This window comes from Lutjanus erythropterus, chromosome 22 (assembly GCF_056507025.1).
Source record: "Lutjanus erythropterus isolate fLutEry1 chromosome 22, fLutEry1.hap2, whole genome shotgun sequence".
Lineage (NCBI taxonomy): Eukaryota > Metazoa > Chordata > Actinopteri > Lutjaniformes > Lutjanidae > Lutjanus > Lutjanus erythropterus.
Window position 1 is genome coordinate 5,316,074 of NC_139338.1, and position 12,476 is coordinate 5,328,549.

General features: G+C 41.7%; 1 protein-coding gene across 2 annotated transcripts in view; it reads right to left on the reverse strand.

Annotated features, from left to right (window-relative positions):
* Positions 1-452: 452 nt before the first annotated feature.
* chst11 (carbohydrate (chondroitin 4) sulfotransferase 11) overlaps positions 453-12,476 on the reverse strand; it is a 120,077-nt gene continuing 108,053 nt past the window's right edge. For both annotated transcript variants that reach the window (XM_084711209.1, XM_084711208.1), the window contains exons 3-4: positions 3,808-4,037; positions 453-2,344 (exon numbers count right to left, since the gene is read on the reverse strand). In XM_084711209.1, coding sequence (XP_084567335.1) covers positions 1,720-2,344; positions 3,808-4,037 — 855 coding nt within the window. In that variant the 3' untranslated portion in view covers positions 453-1,719. The remainder of the gene's footprint in view (positions 2,345-3,807; positions 4,038-12,476) is intronic.

Genomic DNA, 12,476 nt, shown 5'->3' on the forward strand with positions numbered 1-12,476 from the left:
CAGCCTGTAATCCAATTCACAGCATGATGGAGAGTGCAGTTATTAACCTTGACATTGCTTAACATAGCTAACATTAATCACATTACAGTATGAGATAGAGTCTCTGATTCTGTGATGCAGGCAGCAGATTGTTGATATGTACACTGAGAGCAGCAGCCAGTTCTCATGTTCTGGCTGGGAAAGGGGTGAGGCTGGGGGTCGGATGGGGGTGGGGGTGGTGGGGGTGGAGGGTGGCGGTAGGGGTGATGAGGCTCTCACAGCAATTTTGGCACCAAATGTTTAACAACAGGAAACAGAAAATAAGCCATAAATCTCTGATGATCTGAGACACAGAAGGACAAAGCCATGGGCTGAAATGTACCGTACACCCTTTAGAAACGAGAATCCTGTGATGCATTAATAATGTATCGGAGGCAAGTTGTGAAGAAGAAACTGACATGACAAAACAAAACTCTTAACAACAGTTCAACTTTAAAAATTTCCTAAATTGTTCATCAGGCCCAGGAAAAATTAAATCTTTCTCTCTTTCATTAACAAAGCAAATTAAATAATCTTTAGTTATTGCTGCTCGCAGCAATGCTTCATAAGACAATAATAACAAAAATAAGCAAGAAGACAAAGGATAATCTTAATTTACTGAAACACGTTTGGTCGTTGGAGTAGGGGCTTGGTGCCCTGGGTGTGTCCACTGAGCCCCTGGGTGGGGCGTGGTGGGGCACGGCAGGGCGGGGTTATGAGATCCAGTGCCTTTAACCCTTCCACAACCACACGGGCTGTCTCTTTTCTTTCAGCTCAGACTTCCAGCTGGTGCGCCCACTCTCATGAGAGCGTCCTTGTACCTTTCTAACCACGTCCTGTAGCCCAAAGTGTTAAGGATGCTTGGTGTTACAGGCAATGATTTGTTTAGCACTTCCACACTTTACTGCTGCAACAGGAGTTTTCCCGGGGTCCTCGGGTTGTAACACAAGAGGTCCCTTCTGCCAACATCGTAATGATAGAGACCACTCGTTACAACTGTTGGCTGAAGGCCACAGTTACAGTTGTAGAGGTCTTGAGAGTGAAGTCAGTAGCCATCTATTCCAGGGCGTCCTTGAGGCGGTGATGAGCCAGTTTCCCTCTGAAATGTATAAATCTAATGAGGGCAAGGGGTGATGGGTGCTAACACTGCGCTGACAGCGCAGCAAAGGGCATGAATTGTGTTTTACAATTTGACGGAGTGTCTCTATTGATCAGGGGGAGAGGGAGATAAGCTTAGCTCCCACGATGCATTGGGGTCAGGGCGCGTGCGAGGCCGTAGAATCAGAAGCAGCCTAATTTGTCAGCAGTTTGTTTAAACATGTAGGGAACATCATCAGGAGAATCCCTCTTCAAGTCCGTCCTCTGAGGGTGAGTTCCCCTTTTAAAACACCTTGAAGACCTGCTTCACCCACACATTTTTGTCTTTGCATGCGTTTGGTTCATTTAGCCCACGTTCTCAACCAATCAGAGCTCTCTGTGTCACCCAGAGTTGACTGGATATCCTCCCCTTTATGCCCAGACAAGCACGCATTACCTTTCTTTCTTTCAGCACCTGTTTATATGTCTAATTCAGACCCCACGCCTGCATACAACGACAGTTTTTTAAATCAAGTTTGCTTCCAAAAAATTCTGCCCTTCACTCATTTTGTTGCCTTTCTATAACCAAGGCAGCCATTCTCAGAGTCCCAGCTCTGTCCTCCGTTAGTCCAGCCGGAGGTAGCTGGGTGTGGAGTAGTTGAACATGAGGAAGTCCAACTTGTAAAGCTGGTAGAGTTGGACCTGCTGCTGAGTGCTGATATTGCTGAAGAACTGGGCTGTCATGGCGTCTGTGGTACGAGTGGACTTGGCGTAGCTCGGGAAGCGCAAGGAGTCTCCGACACCCACCAGTCGCAGCACGTAGTTTGCGTCGTCTTCCAGCGTCTCGTACTTGCCCACCAGGTCGTAGTGGATGTGACACGGGTGGCAAAGCTGGTAGACGGTCTGCCAGTGCTCGTTGAGCGGCCCGTCACGCTGCGTGGCAGGGTCCACCAAGTACTCTGCGAATTCTTTGAATTTGACATCAGCCCCGTTAATCAGAGCATCCTGCGTGGCGTTCTTGCGGTAGCGCCGGATGATGCGGGTGCCAAAGCGCTTGTGGAAGGACGAGTTGTACTTGAGGGTGAACTTGTTGCGGTACGCGGAGACCAGCCTCTCAAAGGGCTCGCGAACAAAGAGGAATTTGAGGTAGTTCTTGAGGCGGTGGTTGATCTCAGCAATGCTGTACTGGTTCAGCGTCTTCAGGTTGGAGGGAATGTGGGCTTCATTGGAAGGGATTTCCATTGGGTCACTGTGGAAAAGAGATGCAAGGGCAGTGAAGAACAAAACAAACATTATGCATTCATGTCCTTGTATCATCACAACATTTCAGTGTAATGAGGGCAGCACCAGAGATACTGGATTACACCTTTTTTGGGGGTATTTTTTCCTTATAGTCTATTTGCCAGCTAATAGAGCTATTTTGAACCTGGAAATGTTGAGGACCCCAAAGTTTTTTATCAGAAATGTAAAGCATGGGTCCCCAGTATTATGAAACCGCCAGATGCTAACTTGCATGTGTTGGGCCATTTGTATAATTAGTATAATTAGCAATAATTAGCATAATCACCTATATGGACAATATTTCAGCAACTGCTTGGCGGATTCAGAATCAAACAGAATAGAAAATACTTTATCATCTACTATGTGCGTACAAATGGAAGAAATTTGTCTTTGCTTCCATGTGCAGAAACAAACAAAACACAACATTTCACATCCAAACAAAAGAAGTTCCAGTCAATTTAGAAGTTTTAGAACTCACTGAATCGATTGTACTGATAACTAACTGAAATAACTTCAACGCGGTTATAAATTATAGGATGTTTATGAACACAATTATGCAAATGATGTTTAAAATTTACTTATTTCAGTCTATTTAAAATTCAAAATAGCCATTTCAGCCAAATTAACCATACTTCAACTCCTGGTTGGCTGATTTTGATATTTTTATAGGAAGTTTATGAGCACAATTATCTAAATGATGCGGAACTTGTACATTCTGATGCACAGCCGATTACACTCTGAGGGAAGTACCAGAATAATATAACTGTGGTTAAATTATAACCTCAGAAAGAGAGAGAGAGAGTGGGTTATAATACAAGTAAAAAATGACAAGTAGAACAGATGAGGCAAAAACAGAAGAACAGTGTGTTCTAAAAAGTCTAAATTGAATAGAACTGAATCAAAATTGGCCTACAAGAGACTGAATTTGGCTTCTACCTGTTCAAATTGCCAGTTTAAATTTTCAGAAATGAATTCAGCATCCTTGATAACCCTCCCCCCAGTATGACACCAATATTATCCGAATCAGACAAGCAGTTGCTGACATATTGTTCATACGGGTGATTGTGCTAATTATTACTAATTATGCAAATTGCACAACATATGAAAGTTAGCATCTAACAGTTTCATAATGCTGGGAACCACTACTTTACATTTCTGACAAAAAAAGGTGGGGAACACTTCACACTGCTGGTGAGTATATTACCTGATCGAGGGTCTAAAGGACAAAGGTTGTCCTTCACTGTACAGATTGTAAAGCCCCTGGGGCAAATTGTGATTGGTGGTGTTGGATTAAATGAATAAAATTAGACTTGGCTTGGATTGAATCATACAACACATAGCCTGTGCTTTTTATTTCCAAAAGCAATATATTTCAAAAAGGGAATGAATTCCCCCAACACTCTCTGAACCCATCTAATAGTCTAGACTCACCTGTATTTGCCCCGGCCTGTGAGCACCATCATGACACGTTTCCAGTTGGTACAGGCCACCTTGGGGACGTAGCAGTAGATGAGCTCATGATCCTCATCCACCACAAGGTGTTTGAGGTCTGATGGTGTGAGGACTCTGCGTTTACGGCTGGATGCACTGTAGACTCGACAAGCATCCACTACCTGATCCCTCCTGGCCTGGTGGAGGACGGCTGCTCCGGACAACTCCGGCTGGTCGGGGAAAAGATAGAGAAGGAGGGATTGGAGGAGGAAAAAAAGAGACGTTGCTGTGAAATTTAAACCAGGGGCTTATGAAGATCTGGACACTGTTAACTGTTAAACACTGCCTTTCTAATCATTTGGTACAAAGTGATTAGCCAGTTTAACAGAACAACAGAAATACATTGGTAATTTCTTGCCCCTTTGGCTGAAAAGGATAATTTTGTAAAAGATACATCTAATACACTAGTTTTGGGGTGTGAGCCAAGTAGCCACGGTGTCAGTTGGTCTACTTCAACATGTCTGATATACTGATTAATGAACCCAGCATTTAGATGCTAGGTGTGACATCAAAGTTAGTTGCCTTGGTGGTCAAATTAGAAATAGAAAGTAAAGAAGCACCAAGAAGAAATAGAAAGTAAAATGTGTTTTACTCAAAACAGCAACAACAACAGCTTGGTCAGTGCCTATAAGATACAAACTATGATGCTATAGGCACCCCTGTAGTGTCATTTCAGGAGATGCCCAGCTAGTGTTAGGTTTGATGGGCTGTAGAAGTCAGGTGACGTAGTATAAAAAGCAAGAAAGTCAGCATATGGAGGAGTTTGGGTGGATGGATGTCTCAAACAAACATAGGGCTTTCACAAAGGAAACCAGGGTCAGTGTACTGTTACTTTACGTTACTTTACGTACATAACTTATGCAAGGGAGGATATTTCATGTCACAGTTGGTGGGGACGATAAAGTCAGTTCACTTGTGGCGAGTGTCCCTGTTAGCAGTAGAAAAAGCTGGTCAGACTCCTGCCTGTGGAGCTCAGCGTGAGGGGACATGGATTGATGCAATGCTGCTGCCAGAGGAGGGCTGACTAAGATTACAGGATGCATGGGAATTAATTACGCTAAAACACTGACTAGACATTAATAACAATTGTTAGATTTAGATTTTTTGGCAGATTATTGAAGTTACTGAAGTTTTTGTGCCTTTATTTTGAAAGTCTACCTAGATGTTGTGTATTTACCATTTATAATTTGGCTGAGGAGTCCTGCATGTGCAAAACCCGATGCTAGAAGAGTACGTGGAACATCATAGTTTGAAGCATATGGCCACTGACCACACTGGATGAGTCGTGTGAAAATGTGTTGGCAGTGTGCTATATAAAATACGGAAAAACTAACAATCTTTCTTGCTTATATTTGCAGTTAATTTAAAAAATATATAAATATAAATGTATGCAAATTATATGGAAATAATTGCCACAGCATCACACAATATAAAACCAATACATTATCTGAAAGGTTTTACAATAAATTACAAAATATCTTCAATCTCAATATATGGAATATCACTTTTTACACTCTTTAAGGTATATATTTTTCTTATCTGTTTGTTGTATATTAACACACTGATTCCACAGATCAGAGGTTCGTGATATTACTTCCTATCTCTCAGTCTTTTGATATGCTACTATATAATATCCTTGGCAGTGTAAGGACACTCTCACCATGCCAATCGAGCACTCTAAAACGAATGAAACTGAACCAAAGCAGGAAGAGGGAGAGAGAGATGAAGAGAGATAGGTGGGAAGACGGGCAGACAGATAGTGGGAGAGAGTTATTAATCTCAGCCTTTATTATCACACACTCATCTCTTTATTGACTCTATCTTTTTCTCCTATCTGAGTCGCTCCACAGACCATGATAGAGATTAGGCCATGGGTATGGAAGATAATAATGATATTGGAGGATATTACAGATATTGAGTGTTCAATATGCGCAGATCCAGTCAGCAATCATTCATCTGAGGCATATTTCATATTCACCATGACGCCAGTGATGAAGTGGATCGCGGCAGGAGGGAAAAGGATCAGGCTGGGGAGGAATTAAAGGAGTCTGGGGCAGGGAGAAGCCTGAGGGATTTTGCATCTGAAGGGCAGGAATGTTTTCTTGCGCCTCTTGATTATTTTTCCTCTGGGTCTGAATTCCCCTCCAGGGCAGTGCCCCGGTTTCCTCAAGGAATCTAAATTGATTGTACTGTGGCCTGCATCCTCACCGCTCCGTCCGGCTCACAACAAGTGTGGCCTTTCAGCGCTGCACTGGCCGGGGCTGAGAGGGAGGGAGAGCCGCTGACATGAAGTGCTGAAATAACTCAGGGACCACCACCAAGCGCTCTACACGATGACAGCTCGACTAAAGAGGTTTGTATGTATTCCTCTTTGAAGTCACGCCTCATGTGTTCAAGTGGGCAATTCATCATACACAGAACTGGCTACAGGAACCAGGGTGGAAACCAAGTTTTACACCTTTTTATCTGATTACAACATACACAAAAGCAGTCCTGAAGAAGTCACGAAGGAAACAAACACATGACCTCCAAATATTTCTGAATGATGTCTGTAAAAGTCATGTTTCATAGTCTGTTACTTTCTCAAGAAGCTCCATTAGAAAGTCATGTGAGGACACGAGTCATAGGTCGATGCTCTCTGTCTTTATTTCCTTGTAAAATCAATAAGGTGAAGAGGTGAGGGTAAGGATTTTTCCCACTGGGAATTCACATTATTTACCACAAAAAACACTCATTAATATTTTAAATGCTGTGTTAAAACTGAAGAGTTTTTTGAGAAAGCATGTTTTGTTGTGCATTTTTAGTGAGTTTGGGCATCGCTATGGAAAGGCTTTCAGCCAGAGCTGTGACATCAGTGTTTAAAGCAGGGGTTTTCCAAAACTTTTCATTTCAAGACCCAAAAGAGAAATCTGGTGTCTCCCTGGTACCTTAATTTGCAAAAATAGATCATGAATTGCCATAATGTCTACTTTTACACACCATGAATTAAAACATATATGAGAGGTATAAATTCTACTATAAAAGTACATTACAGCAATAATTAAACGTGTAATGTTTCTCACAAACTCATAACAAACTCGCACAGTGCACTGAAACACTAGAGGGCTTATAATTTGAAACAGATACAGGAAGTGTGTAGTTTGTATTATTTACTATTAATGCAGTAACTTTAAAAGGGAAAACGGGATCAAATGAGGCTTCACACAAAATATTGCAGTGATGGCCCACAATTCCCATCATGCCTAGCGCTGGACTGAGTAGTTTGTTACATTTGTTATTTCATGTTAAAAAATGCAATTGTTAGCTTTTGTTTTTGCACCATGTTCTGTCCATGATGGTTTATACTGGCAGCCTAATTGTCATTGTTGTGCTGGTTTATAGTTTTATCCATTAGTGAGGTGGCTGTACGTTAACAGGTTAATGTCACTGAAAGCCAATTTCTGTCTCATTGGCTGCAAGCTATGATGTCACAAATAAGACTTCTGAAATAAAAGCCTGCTTCAAATAGAGGTTACCATCATCACTACCCAGCACGTTCTCATTCCCAGCTTATCAGATACTGACGTTTTGTCACCGCCCCTCAGCTATTCATACAGACAGGGGGCTTGCAAGTGACTTCAAAGTAAATATATCTGCAGCTGAATGAGACGCACCAGACTTCTGATGTAGCATAAAGAGGAAGAAGTCCAAAAACATTATTAAAAGTTTTAAATCTACCCATAAATCCACCCATGTACCATGTACAAATCTACCCATGTAGTTTTTGTGGCCAGACCTCCCAAAACTGGCTATCTGGCAGCATCTCATACAGCCACTAAAGGGCACCTTGTGCATCAGTATGAGACACTGAGGGGCAGTGACAAAACATCAGTATTTGACGAATTAAGGTGAGAATACACAAAAACCCCTATAAAAAATGTGGCTGTGACAATAACTTGAAATTGAGCCTGAAAAGGGCCAAGCTTGACACAATTCTATCTGAACCCGACCCGAACCCGTCCCTCATTAGCATATTTCAGCCCAAACCCGATTACAGCCGACATTTTTCTTAACAAGCTTCCCTCTATGTACCAAACAGTAGGACCTGGCAGTAATGGTGACAATATGTACAGCTCAAACTTGACATGAGCCCATTAAATATGTGAGAAATACAGCCCGGCCCGGTCGGTTCCCATCGGGTTCGGGCACAGATCTCAAGCTCCACCTGTGACCCACTTTGGGAAACACTCCTTTAGAGAATATTTGCAGCACTATGCAGTGCAAAATTAGTGAACTGATCCAAGATTCATCCAGGGAAATCATTCATATTGCTGTATGTAATTTATTTAAAAGGCTAGATTGTTAGATTTACTGCACAATTTTGGTGACTATTATATGTACAGTTTTGAAATTTGGGTGCACAGTATACTGTATGGGTATGGATCATGTTCCCTCGAGTTAATAACAGACATAATGATCTTACCCCCACCAGATGATGATTTAAGTGCACAACATATGCATCTTGTTCCCACAAAGTAATAGTTTGTGTGCACATTATATGGTAACATATAAGTCTTCTTCTATCAAGATAATAACATGTGCAGACAACATATGAATCTGGTTCCCACGCAGCATAACTTGTTTGCACACTATCTAGATCTTATTCACACAAAATTGTGCCCAAAACATAATACAGTATCTTATTTCGCCATGATAACATCTTATGTTGACATTTTCATATCCTGTTCCCAGAACATCTAATATTTTCCCAATTATTGATGGGAAAAATGAAGTTCTTGGAAGTTTTTACATAGAATTTTATCAGATTCTTCTTTTCTTGGAAGAAATTTATACAAATCCTGACTTTCATCTCCATGTTGTTACCTCTGCTTGAACCTGTTACTCTTACTACTTATTTTTTACCTGGTTCGCTTTACTCTGTCATATCAAACGCTCCTTTAAAGCATTTTGAGTGGAGCGTAAATTGACAAGGCAGGATGGGTTTCGAACGTCTCTGCTCAAGAAGAAGGCCTCGTTCTGCACCCCTCCTGCTTCTTCACTCTTTGTGTGCTCCCTACTCTTCTCTATTCATCATCAAAGCCCACTAAGGCGTAACAGCGCATAGCAAATAGCAGCTCTTTGTTGATGAAAATCTTTCCTTTTTATATCCGCTCAGAGACATCAAGCTATGATTCACACAAATGTTGCACAGAGCGTGCAACCCTCCATCCCAGAGGAGGACAAACGCTGTAATTAACATGGGAAAAAGAGACAAGGGAGGGAATCTTGTCATCTCCTGCTCTGCCTCAGTGTTCCTCTCCTTATCTCTCTTCTTTCCACAGGATTACTTTCTGCCATTTTATCTCCTCTTCAAGCAACACAGTCAAGTCTCTTGTGCTGGGTTTCGATGAAAGGTTGAGGATGAGAGGGAGATGAGAGAGGCGATATGTCGATGCAGTGCGAGAGGAAGCTGTGATGGAGATTGCTGACCTCTGGCCATGTCAAGACATTCCCACGGGAGAGCAGATACCATTACGTGCGATTTGCTTGCACATTACCCCACTAATCCCCTGTGGACATGAACTAGCGGGTCAGCATCGGATAAGAGCTCACAAAAGTCATAAAGTCACAGCTATAAAAGTAGTGAGCAGCTTCACATGATATGGTCAATTTAGTTTGATCTCCTCTGATTGGTCAATGTCCCACAAGGGCCTCAAACCTTCAGCTCAGCAGTTTCCCTGAGCACCTGCACTGGGCTTATATGATGAATTACTAGCATTACAGCATATATACTATATTAATTTAATTTAGAGGGTGTGTGTGTGTGTGTGTGTGTGTGTGTGTGTGTGTATGAGACTTTATTTGCACCTGAAACCATTCTCTGTGGGAAACTGGTCCATCACAACTGGGTGAAAATGCAAATGGGAGGAGAGGGACAGAAAATCCTTACACATACATTTAAACATAATCTCACCATAAAAGTCATTATCAGGGCTGTGGATGCAAATAGAAAAATCTCTATTTTCTTATCTTCAGATGTCGGCAGTAGTTCAAGACAGCCCCATTGTGCATTCACGACGGCGCTCTTTTCTTGTCGCTGCACATTTGTTGTTAAAATGTGTGAGAAACTGATGACAAGGGGACGTGGAGATTGTGTTTCCATATTTCAAGTCTTCATTTCCTCGCCATGGCCGTATTATTCTCGCTGAAAGTTGTTATGACTTTGAAAAATGATCCGAGAATCAGCATGGAGACTTGGAGGTAATGAATGGCCTGCTCCTGATCTGCTGATGTTTGCAAAGGAAGAATGATAGTGGAAGGAAGCGAGCAGGAGATTACAGAAGGAAGGATGGAAGGAAGTAAGGAAGGAAGCAGGTTATTAATCACCCTGCATCCTCAAGAGCCCCTAAACCTAAAAAAAAAGTTTAAAATAACTTTTGGTCACTTAATTTTGGCAGATGCTATTTGCACCCCATGTGGAACAGCCAGTGTGGCTATTTGCACCCAGGTTGGAATGACTAATGTGGTTATTTACACCTGAGTGTTTATAACCTGACCTATGGCATAATAAAACCTATGGCAGAGACAAGCACCTAGGTGTAAAACCTAACCAATTAGTTTTGTTTTGTCCTTGCACCTCTTTAAGATGCTACCAGAAAGGTTATCGTTCTGAAACATTGGTTAGGTTTAGGCAACAAAACCACTTGGTTATGTTCAGAAAAACATCATGGTTTGGGTTAAAATTGTTGTGTTGCATTGCGTTGCATATTCCCCCCATGCTTGTATAGGTTTGTGTGGCAATTGTCACCTTGGTTAGGTTCAGAAAAACATCATGGTTTGGGTTAAAATAGCTCCGTTTTCTCTCCATGCTCATGTGGGTTTGTGTGGGAGTTGTCGCATTAAAAGATTAAACATTTGTTGCTGTAAAAAAAAGGTAAAATTCTGTCTGTCCAGTATTTTGGTGTCTGATAAGCCTTCATTAAACTGTTACTCCAGCAGGACTTCCTGTATCAAATATCATGTCTCACTGTTGCCTGAAACAACATGGCCCCCACTGTGCAGACCCCTGCTGTGTTCAGTTTGAACACCCACTTAGTCTTGTTTTCCCTTTAAGGGAAAATAATATATAGCAATGAAGCGCTTGGTCGTGCTCCCCCATTACTTAACTAAAAAAACTGCTTGCTACTGGAAGTATAAATAGCAAATCTGCAATAAAGGTTCTAGGTTCATAAAGTAGCAGTTACAAATGTTTTATGAAATGCTTTAAATGCATCTGTTAGGCTTCAATGATACACACAGTATAGTATGGATGTAAAGGAAAAAAAGGAGAGGAAAACTCTGAGGAGGTGTGAAGGGGGCATGGAAGGTCAGCAGGGGCCCAACCACAAATATTTTCCCAAGGGCCCTCTGACTTTTTAATCTGGCCATGGTGAAATCACAATATAGAATCTGTTGAAATTATTCATAGACTAAGAATTATCTTCAGAATGTTACATTTGCACTTTGAATTAGCATACATATGGAAAGAGCTTTCTGCTGATAATTTATTCCTTAGAACTTGAGAAATATGTTTTAAATACTGTTGGGGGGGAAATGAGATGCTAATGCATCGTGATTTGTAGCCCAGGGATTCTGCAGAGCATCAGAGCACTTTGTTTGGGGAAGATGCCTGAAACATATTTTCCTCTAAGAAATGAAAAACCTGCTTCCTATTGCAATTTAAACACTGCGGCAGTCAATACTGCTATTTAGATATTTTCCTCAATTAATTGCACAGCCCTGTTTATTTTCTGGTGCTGCTGCTCGGGTATGTGGACTCGTCTGTCTCTGGAAGATTTGAAAGTGTCTGGAAACAGGCCACAGAAAAAACATCACTGTCTTGGAGAATTGGTGAATTCATGCTCCTCCTGTCCAGAGTGACGGAGGTGAAAGCAAAGTGCTGCAGAGAAAAATCTCCTCACTTCAGTCTGATGTTAGTACACTCTTAGAAATAAAGGTGCTAAAATGAACCATAAAGGGCAGTGATTCCCAAAGTATGTGCCCTGGCCTACTTTTGCAGGTACGGCTTTATCTGGGCTAGTTTAACAGGTGTTACACTGTCTTTGGTGACCTGTCACATGAACACCAGAACATATCTTATATCTCACCATTAGTACGACTAGTCGTGTGTTTTGATCAATGCTGTGAAGGTTTTGAGATTTCAAATTGGGCTGTTGCTTTCTCAAGTTTGCAAATTCCACTTGACCCTGGGTGGGGGCTAACAAAAACCCACCCAGGAGATCAAGAACCTTTTTCAATTCCACAGGGGTCATCTACAATCCACCCAGAGAGTTCTACCAATAATGCTATTATATACCAATGGTTCCATCTAGAACCCATCCAGAGGGTTCTAACAAGTAGCCTTTTATATTCTGAGGGTTTCATGAGGGTTGCTGATTAAACATTCTGCTGATAATCTTTGTATTTCAATGTCACTGTGAAGGTCATGGTATTTGCTAAGGGTTATTGTGGGCAACTGGACTTGCTTTCTATTCCAGTGCTTTCATCTAGAGGGTTCTAAAGGGTTCTTCAAAGAACCCTTTCATATACTCTAAGTGTTTCATCTACAGCCCATCATGGCGGTTCTATCG